The sequence below is a fragment of the Phalaenopsis equestris genome, unplaced genomic scaffold (genome assembly GCF_001263595.1).
Source record: "Phalaenopsis equestris unplaced genomic scaffold, ASM126359v1 Scaffold001314, whole genome shotgun sequence".
Taxonomy (NCBI): Eukaryota; Viridiplantae; Streptophyta; class Magnoliopsida; order Asparagales; family Orchidaceae; genus Phalaenopsis; species Phalaenopsis equestris.
This window is the reverse complement of record NW_018165753.1, coordinates 67,972-78,000: the sequence shown is the minus strand read 5'-3', so window position 1 is coordinate 78,000 and position 10,029 is coordinate 67,972. Positions and strand designations below refer to the sequence as shown.

The 10,029-nt window shown below is 33.4% G+C and overlaps 1 protein-coding gene across 1 annotated transcript; it reads right to left on the bottom strand.

The window, feature by feature from the left end:
* Window positions 1-1,094: 1,094 nt before the first annotated feature.
* Window positions 1,095-5,813, bottom strand: LOC110033975 (BEL1-like homeodomain protein 9). Its single transcript, XM_020738170.1, has 5 exons — window positions 5,249-5,813; window positions 5,017-5,216; window positions 3,027-3,400; window positions 1,878-1,938; window positions 1,095-1,664 (listed from the first exon to the last, which is right to left on the bottom strand). The coding sequence occupies exons 1-5, from the start codon at window positions 5,520-5,522 to the stop codon at window positions 1,155-1,157; spliced, it is 1,419 nt and encodes a 472-aa protein (XP_020593829.1). The 5' UTR covers window positions 5,523-5,813; the 3' UTR covers window positions 1,095-1,154.
* Window positions 5,814-10,029: the final 4,216 nt, after the last annotated feature.

The window sequence follows — 10,029 nt, the reverse complement described above, 5'->3', positions numbered from 1 at the left end:
CATGCATTTCATTTCAGCCCATTAAATTATTGTTCGCATCCTTTTATCTTTTCTACTCAATATATTATGCACAAAATTTCCGATATCTTCTTGATAGCCAATAACATGAAAACGCCGTAATCAGCTCTATCCAAACGTCTCTATTACCGGCGATCAAAACGATTAGTTTGACAATTCTATACATACAAATATATTTATATAGATATGCTGACTTAGCCTTTATCACCACCCCAAGCCACGTTCACCATTCAAATAAGTTCACACTAATTATAAGTGCCATAGTACCGCAAAAATTTATTTGTATTTTTTTTTGGGTTTTTGTGCATCTTAATATTGCTAAAACCGCACAAAAATTTATGACAATGCCTAACAATTACTTAAAATTGTTATAAGTCATCACTCTATCCTACAAAATATCTTGTTAAAACAAAAAATCAATTCGTCTCATGTTTTTATATCAGAAAATAATATATATTTACTTGGAGAACCCTAAAATGGAGACTAAAAAATAACCCGATGGGCCAACGAAATTCATTTTTGTGTGAACTCATTTTCTTAACACTAAACTTAAAATTTGATCAAATTTTTTTCATCTTAACCCTGAAATTATAATATTATAAGAGTTTTAAGTCAAATTAGAGGACTTTTTAATTCCCAAACATACTTTATTAAAATTACCATACATATTTTATATTGCATAATATTATGTGTCTACTTAAATATATATCATAATGAGACTCAAAAACCGACTAGTCCCCAAAAATGGCCGCACAAATATCACTAGCTTTTAGAAACATGAACACAAATATTATATGGGCGGCCATACCATCAAAATTATATAGATTTCTTATTTTGGTACTTAAATTGGCATGAAATTAATATTATAAATATGAAGCACAAATGAAATTATCAGATAAGGGATGAATGGCATTACTAGGCCAAAAATGATGTGAAAAATACAGCCTCTGCCTAGAACTGACGATCGAGAGTACAAGCGGGCTGCCTTAATTAACAAGAAGCATCACTCTTATTTAGTAGCAGGCCAGAAATATGAAGTTATATATCATCATATAAAATTAATTAATATTTAAGACTAGTAATGAAAATGTCTATCATTAATTATGAAGTAGAACTCACTGATCTTGAGATCAAAATCATCCAACAAAGTCATGAAGCATATGTGCACCAATTTCCTTCCCATAGTGCAAATCATAAGCATTGCTGCACTCTTCTAAGCCAAATCGTCGAGCTACATTCATGGACAGCGGTTCTGATAATCCGAGAGTGAGAGAAACAACAGAATTTCCTCCCATTTGAACCCCCATGGGCGACTGAGCATGGATGGCGAAAGCATCATCGAATACGAATTTGTAGGGTTCTTCCATGTGAGGAAGTTCGATGTTCGAAGAACGGTAAGATCGATTTTGGTTGTTTCGTAGCATGAAATTGTTTTCTTGAATGGGGGGTCGATTAATGCTCGATGAAGTTGTTGCTGCTGCTGCAGATGATGACGATGGATGCGAAGCTTGCAAGTTCGAGTTCCGAACGTTGTGAGGATCTGTTTCTGCCACTGATTTCTGTAATTGATGCATTTCAAGGTTGTGTATTTCTTCCACCATGGGTTTCCATAGTCTTACCCTTGCATTTATGAACCAGTTGGAAACCTGAAAAAAAAAAAAAAAAATCAATTTCATCGCTTACTTTGAAGTAATAAATACGCCAACTCATATTAGGGCAAAAATGGTTTTAGATGGTCAGACCATTTATTAATGATTATTACAAAGTTTTACGAAAAATGGCATCAAGGTTCAGTAATACATGAACTATCGAATAATCATTAAATTGTTTAAAATTAATTTGAAAGAAAGTTTTATAACCTGATTTCTTGTCAAACCTGTTTGCTTAGCTAGCATTTGCTTGTCTGTATCAGTAGGATACCTGCAATGAATAAGATCAAATCAGCTAATTCAACTTGTTATGTGCAGAAGAGCAAGTTAAAGAAATATATATATGGACAAAAGCAACAACAACAATATTTGTTCACCGATGTTAAAAGGAATCATAGCCCATAAATCCACAAATCACATCAAGCATATGATCAAGATAGGGAATCATACACACCAATGTTTTAAAATATCCAAAGACTTGTTAAAGTAGCTACACATTTCACTGAGCCAAGAAAAACTTAAACCAAGAGTATCCGAAGATTTCAAAATTTGAAAAAGCAAGAGACTCATCCCAAGTCAATTAGGAGATAAAAATAGTTTCAATTATAGTCAAAGAATAATGGTCAGTGAGGATATAATAAAAATAATTAATCATTTAAAATCATTTCTATGAAAATAACAATGGAATTTAGGAGTATTGCAATGGTATTTTAAAATTATTATTCTTTTCATCTTGGTTGACTCATTTGAAATATATATGATGTCATAAGCAATATCATAGAAACGCATATTTGTATTTAAAATCATAGATTTGTGATATTTCAATTAATTCATAAAGCTATTAATGTTTGAAATTTTTATTTTGTATATATAGATTTATGAAAACATTTGTTTTATATCTCGTAACTAAAAACCAATAAATTAAATAAAAGAAAATAAACACAATATTTTGTGATTCTCTATGCATATAGGTTGTAAATGTGAGTTAAATGTATGACAAAATTAACGATAATACAACGACATATCGGATTAAATTGTTAATTCACAAGGTAACTCGTGACTATGGTCATATATATTATAATGCTCCCAGATATATCTTATTATCTTCTACATCCCAATGGCCATTCTTTTCATTCTATTATTAGACATGGAATAATAACCAATAGTCTCAAACCTTAACAAACTCATCTATCAAAGTGTAATAGGTATTAAAACAAAAACAAAAAGATATTGCAAGCCCATCCAAATGTATATACAGTCAAATTAAGAAAAATGACAGTATCTTAACTTTGAAAATCTGAGGTCAATAATGAAAATATCATAAAAATAAGTTCAAAAGAGTTTAGCTTTATCACTCACGGATGCAAGAAATGTTCAAAAAGCCAAGCCCTAAGCACTGAAACTGCACGTTCGGGTAGCCCTCTCTGAGGCCTCCAAACTTGTGGCTGCCCGAAAGTAAGAGATGAATTCCTTCTTTGTGAAAATGCATGATCACCAGTAGCTGTGAGGCCAAAACCAGTAAATTCCCCTTTACCAAGTCTTTGTTTTGCATCAATCATGTCAAGGTTATTAAGGTGATCAGATATGATACTCTTTAAACTTCTAAAGTTCTTGGACATGGACTTCAGAGCTAAAGAAACATATGGAGCAGCAGTGTTTAAGCCTGCTACCGTTTCAAATGATGTGATAATAGTTTCCACCTGCTGATAGTATAATCTGTATCTTCTATGGATCTGAAAAGTTGAGGGAAAAAAGAAAAATATATAGTACCACACTCAATAATCTTGGAAAATAGGAAAAGTGACAAAATAGAAACTTTTCAAGCAATAATGAAAGCAATTGGGGGAGTACGCGCAAAGCTATCTTCGTTGATAAAGATCTTAGAAGTTGATGCTAAAATCCTGCAGCTAAATCCTACCTACATCATTTTTGTTTTCTTTTTGGGCTTTGCCATTCGACTTTCTTAAAATAAAGAACAAACAAGGGCAGCTTTGCATAAAATTGGACCAATTTATTCTTTCACTATGCCCCCATATGCTATTCTATTATTTTTTACTTAAATTCTCTATTCAAGCACATCATCACCATCATGGTAAGTTGCTTTATCACCATCATTTGAGGTCAAAAACAATGCTTTATTCAACACTTTTAAACACTACGAACCACAACGCAATATTTTTTTATGCAGCAACACACCACCCAAATTATATAACATAATCAAAAAAGTATAAGAATAATTTTACTCCGCGAGAGGATATCTCAGAGTTAGCTCTAAGCATAAGGGTAAACAAGCACATTTAAAATATTAAAATTAGCCTGGATGCTAATTTATTTGACTTTACAAATCAGTCTAAAAACAGGCCCAGTGATCTGACCCATAACCTAAAATGCAACAAATTTAATTAAAAATAAAAAAAAAATAACCACTAAAACTGTGAGACCAATGATTAGACGGTTAATGGGTTGGAAAATCTTTAAAAATAAATATATAAAAATATGTAACACTAAAAATTTCGGAATGAAAGTAGGGGGAAAAAACCATTAAGTACTTGCATCGTTCAACAGTAAGAAGATTCTGCAGGGAGAGACCAAATTCAATCTAACGCGTGTTATTTCTTTAATACCTCAAATAAAAGAAAAGGAACAATGTCATGTCACTGGAGCTGGGCATTTAAAAAAAAAAGTTCTCAATTTGACATTCAAAAAAAACAGAAAAAGAAGATGGCATTTTCGTCGGAGAGAGGGAGGAAGGAGAGAATTTATTTAGCTTTAATGGCCTCATCACGCATATCAAAGCATATATTATCCATTAAAAAGTGATGTATGGTAGAAATGCTAACTATTTCCAAGCAAGAGCAACTAAAATTAGGGTTTAAACAATGGCATCTGTGTAAAAATACATACATAGATAGATGGATAGGTTGGACATCTGAAAATCAATAAATACATTGGCATAAAAAAGCATTAAATCCAGTGGTAGTAAAGCACCATCTCTCAGGATGATCTCTCTCATTGATTCTACAACAAAAGCCAACCACAGACAAAAAGTTTCATTTACTGTGCTCTTATAATTAGAACTAGTGATAAAAGATGTAGACACGCAAACCCGCAGTCATTAATCCTAATGTTCTTCCAAAATGTAATACTAAAGATGATTAGCAAATATATAAACATATGTATAATAATCATCAGGTAGCAAATAAGATTCCGTAAGGAAGATACAAAATGTAGCCATGACATGAAAGAAGTATAATTCCTCATTTCCTTATCCACTCTTTTTTGGAAAAAAAGAAGGCTAAAAATTTTGTAGCTGACAGTAAGAGGGAGAGATAAAGAGAGCGGGAGAAACCTCATGAAGCATGGAAACAAGCTTGAGCTTCTTCCACTGGTCGTCCTCGAAACCTCCAACCCTCTGGCCCACCTCGTTCTCCATAGTTATATCCTCCATCAGATCTCGGTCCCCGACGCCGGCGAGCTCACCCCGGCCAAGCCGACAAATCTCCTCCAACAACTGCCGGGCAGGCTGAACAAAGCCGGACCGGTTCAAACAGAGCCTGCCGGGTCCGGCACGGCGGGTTAGCCGGTGAACGGACCGAGAGGGCCAACCGTAGCTGGGGAGAGCGAAAGTGAGAATCCCTGCGGCTGGATCTGGTGCGGCCCGCACTCATCAAAGTTATGGCTGTAGTACGAGGATGGAAGGCAGGTGGGGTTCGATTGGTAAAGGAGAGGAAGTAATGAGGCGGCGGAAGCCGGCGACTCATCCGTTGGGAACCGGAGCTTCTCCCTTCGGCTATGTTGTGGGACGTGGTATAATAAACTGTCGGCGCCGGCGAACTCCTCAGCTCTCGACGACATACCACTAGCTCTCTCTCTCTCTCTCTCTCTCTAATTTCTCTTTTCTTTTTCTAGGAGGAGAAGGGGGAGGGAACGGGGAAACAGTGAAGAGAAAGAGAGAAAGAAAGGTAGGTCTAAGGTTATCATGATTGTGAACAGCAGAGAGAGAGAGAGAGAGAAGCAAATTATTTTTGGACAGAGGGGGAGTACTTTGCATTCTTTCTGCAAGTAACCGGAAGTTGCCCGTGGGCGTCGGCAGCGGGCGGGCAGCCCGCCATCTGGCCCGGTTGAATCTGTTCGGATTCAATGATACTGCCCCAATTAATGCTCGTGTTTTTTTTTTAGATATTTAAAGAAAAAAGCCTTACAGAATATTTAATCACATAGTTAGGGATAAGTTTAAATCCTTTTAGCAATCTAACTAAATTAGTAGAAAAGAAGAATATATTTATATCGAATACCTAAAATTTGATATTTACATATAGAATAGGCATTTAAATATTATGCATGTAATCAAATATCATGTTGGACATAAGATAGAGAAGCAAAATATATATTAGATTTGCCAATACAAAATTAATTGTGTTATGTATGTGAATATCTTATATCTTTTTATCTCATTGATTCTATTTTTTTTTGTACATACAACATTCTTTGATTTCATAAAAGACCATGTTGCTTTTTTTCTTTTCACCTTTTATGTTCTTATTGTTTGGTTAAGGTTTCTTTAAACATTTATTATTTTGGGAAATTTACATACATAACAACTAAATCATATGCATTTAACTTTAAGTTTTACAAGTTTAGCATCTTTTCCTATATTTGAAAATATGTATGAAAAGGTGAATTATGATTTCTCTTAGGGTGCTTAACTTGTGAAAAAATTAAGATTTTGGTGTGAGATAAGTAAATACATAAGAATTGAGTGCTATGTATGAAAAAATCTCTTATTATTTTAACTTGAGGGTCAATGTCTTAATACATCCTTTTAGGTAACTAATATTGATTTATAAGCATTCCTTTTTAATTTTTAGGCTTATTTTTTCTGATTATTTATGAAATTTGTTGGTTTAATAATATTATTTTTTTATTTTAAATAATCATATCTATAATAATCTTTTTATCTGCCTCCTATAAATTGGATGCAACTTGCAAATGATGTAGGTTATTTTATTTTAGTTAATTGAATTTGAGTTTGGTTCTCAAATTGTTAAGACATGCTTAAAATTATATACAAATAAATATATCATTGTAATGTGAGTAAAATTTAAAATAATAATAATAATAAAAGAGCTGACACACCCAAAAAAAAAAAATCAGCGAGTTCAACATGTAAAGAGCGGGGCCGGCGTCACTAACTGCTGCGGCAACGACGACGCACGTGGGGCCTAACGCGAGTGCGAAACTGCAGACTTGAGGTGGCATGTTGGTAAATTAAAAAGATAGATATTGCAGATTAATTATGAGAGAGAGAGAGTGGGCGTGGATTTAGTGATAGGATTTAGATTTTGAGTACGTCACTGAATGCTAATCGTATGATTAGTACCAAGAAAGAGAGAGAGACAGAGAGAGAGAGAGAGAGAGAGAGAGAGAGAGAGAGAGGGGAAAATGAGGCCATGCGTGCAATCTTGGGCGATTATATGCTACGTTTCAGATTTTCGTTTAAATATGAACACTGTCGGCATTTACATATTACCACCTATTTCTTATATATTTATATCTTAACGTAAATTTTGTTTTGTACATTCTGCACCCAAATGTATCATATCCCATAAAAAAATCATTAGGAAAAAAAAATCATTATACTTTTTTCATGCGCACATAAAATTACGTATATGTAAAAATTGAGCATTAGGTGTTAGGTATATATATATATATATATATACATAAAAAATGTGTCTGCATTAATCTAATAAAGACCTAAAGGTCCACATGAGATGGATACGATGGAGGTAGATCTCTAGCAAAAAGATCATGAGACCCACCAAGCCTAAGCAAAGTCAACTAAGTCAAAGCTGAACTGTGTACAAAAGTTTATAAGAAAATGACTAAGTAATCCTAATAAAAGTCATTTACTCGTAAATTAGTCATGATGGTGTTCAAGAAGTCAACTATACAAAAGTTTACCCAATAGAAGAGTTGTTCCTATAGAGCTTCATCAATCACCCATTAGAAACCAAATGACTTCTCACCAGAATAATTAATCGAGCCAAGTCAATTAAGTGAAGGATCAAGCCCCATCGAACAAGATAATTAATCTAGCTAAGTTGGCCAAGCCCAGTCAACCAAGCTGGGTTGACCACGCTGAAAAATGACAAAATGATGAATAATCATTTATAAAATACATAAAATTTAGGATGTAAACCTTCTCTAGATGGGGGAGAAAACACAATATCATTATTCTACAAAATCCTTTATAAATAGGGGAATCATTTATTGTAGAGAGGCATCCCCTCTACATTGTTTTGTTGTTCATTTTAGAAATTATATCTCCACTATTTTCTCCCTCTACATTTTCACACTCCTCTCACGCTCTATTCCTTAATATAAAATGAGTGAATAAAAATTAAATTCACCTAATATATATAAAAGTTTTAATAAAAAGTTAGTCTCCATGTAAAAGGTGAGCATAAAAAAAATATGATGACAATTCAAAACTTTTTTATTGAGCACAAGAAGTTACCTTTGTTGATAAAACTTCTAAAATTCATTTTTGTGCATAAAAAAGTGTTTGTGTTGATATCTTGACGAGATCTAACAGTCCAGAAGAAAAAGGTATGACAAAGGGGGACCCATCGACAAAAGACCGTGTGGCCTACTTGTTTGACTAAGCGAATTTATCCTAGCCAAAGTCAACAAAGGCGAAGTAGACCGAGCCACAAGGAGGACAAAAAGACGACCAAAGATCTGAGCCAAAACCATTCAGTCAGAAACAAGATAAAAAGATATCTGAACCAATTATTATGAGAAAGCTATCTGAGGGAAGATCTGGTCCCTTAACATCTCTAATCATCCTAGAGACATTTAGAGGCCTCTGGTTCATCAATTATTATGGATCAACGACCAGATTGGATCAGCAATTCAACTCATGTCGATCAAGCTTAGCTGACCAAGCTGATCCTTCCGACTCAAATCCAATTAAGCTTAACCGATAGAGCCAGAGAACATCTGAACAATAAACCAATACAAGAGAAATATTAGAAATAACTTAGTACATTCTTCATTAAAGTGTGGAAAAAATGCATCATCATCATATTGTATCATCTTCCCTATAAAAAAAGAAGATGATTTCATGAATAAAGATTGGACAAATTATTATTCTTTTTAATCACTCATCTCTTTTTATCTTTATCTCCTTACTTATTATTTCTTGGGTGTGATTCAAAGAAGAAAAAAAAGAAGATAGAGGACATAAAATTAAAAAAGAAAAATATAAGAAAAGACAAAAAGAGAGGAAAAAACTCTCATATTCCAAAAGCAGTCACTTATTTGAGGACAAAAAAAAAAGATAAAAACACTCTCTCACATTGTTTACTTTTTATTATAGAAGAAAACAAAAATATAAAATTAGAGGAAGAAAGAAAATATAATAATCTCTCTCTGTCTCCTCATGATTCAATTACTTCTCTCCGTTTTGTTTTAAGTCTCTCCTCATGGGAGTGTATTAAAAATAAAAATAGCTCCCCTAGTCTCTCCTCTCGAAACGAGCATTCCGAAGATCTATCTCTTGATTTTAGTCTCTTCTCCGGTACGAGCAAACAAAGTTTCCCTCCTTCAAGAAATCTCCAAAAATCCACTCTCAAAGAAGCTATGGAGGTGATTTTTTGCCCCAAAGCGACAACTTCCGTAAGTGGTACGACACAAGTCATTAAACAAGCAAGTTTCGGCGGTTACCTTCGTCGAGGCAACGACAATAAAATACCTGACGTAAGGACATGCCAACCAGATGTGTTGTTCCGACAAGGTTAATAAAAATGTAAAGAGTGAAAGCCGTGAAAAATTTTCTATCAAAAATCTATAAAAAGAATAAACTTAATTGATTTTATTCTAAAGATTGACTCATTAAAATATTACAAAAAACCATTCAAAAAAAAGATGTTTAAACTAAAAGTCAATGGAATGATATTTTTCAAATTTTTTTAGTTTTTCATCATTGTTCGATCTTCGCCTTCAAGCTTCATGCATAGTCAAAACACAAGCCCAGAAAGGATCTATCACGGGAGATTAGCAACTGTCTTGCTGGCCACTTCTTAAGAAAAGTACGAGTAATTTTAAAGTACATATATAATACAATAAAGAAATTACACATTATAAACAACCATCAATAAGGTCAAGTAAAAACAATATAAAAAGAGATAAACAAATGTACGCTAATATTAATGAATAATAATGTTCAATTTATTTATATATAGTGCCTCATAACTTTTAATAGAATTCTAATGATTTATTTAGATTCATAAGCAGAGTTTGGTTAGGAGCATTTTCTTTGTTTGGCAGGAAAAAGGTTCATTTGCAAAATTTTAAATTA

Excerpts from the sequence above, each read along its gene's own strand:
- LOC110033975 (XM_020738170.1), bottom strand. The coding sequence starts at position 5,522 with ATGTCGTCGAGAGCTGAGGAGTTCGCCGGCGCCGACAGTTTATTATAC. Across the intron at positions 5,217-5,248 it reads CCCTCTCGGTCCGTTCACCG|GTTTGAACCGGTCCGGCTTT; the intron begins GCTAACCCGCCG and ends CCGGCAGGCTCT. Across the intron at positions 3,401-5,016 it reads TTGTTTCCATGCTTCATGAG|ATCCATAGAAGATACAGATT; the intron begins GTTTCTCCCGCT and ends TCAACTTTTCAG.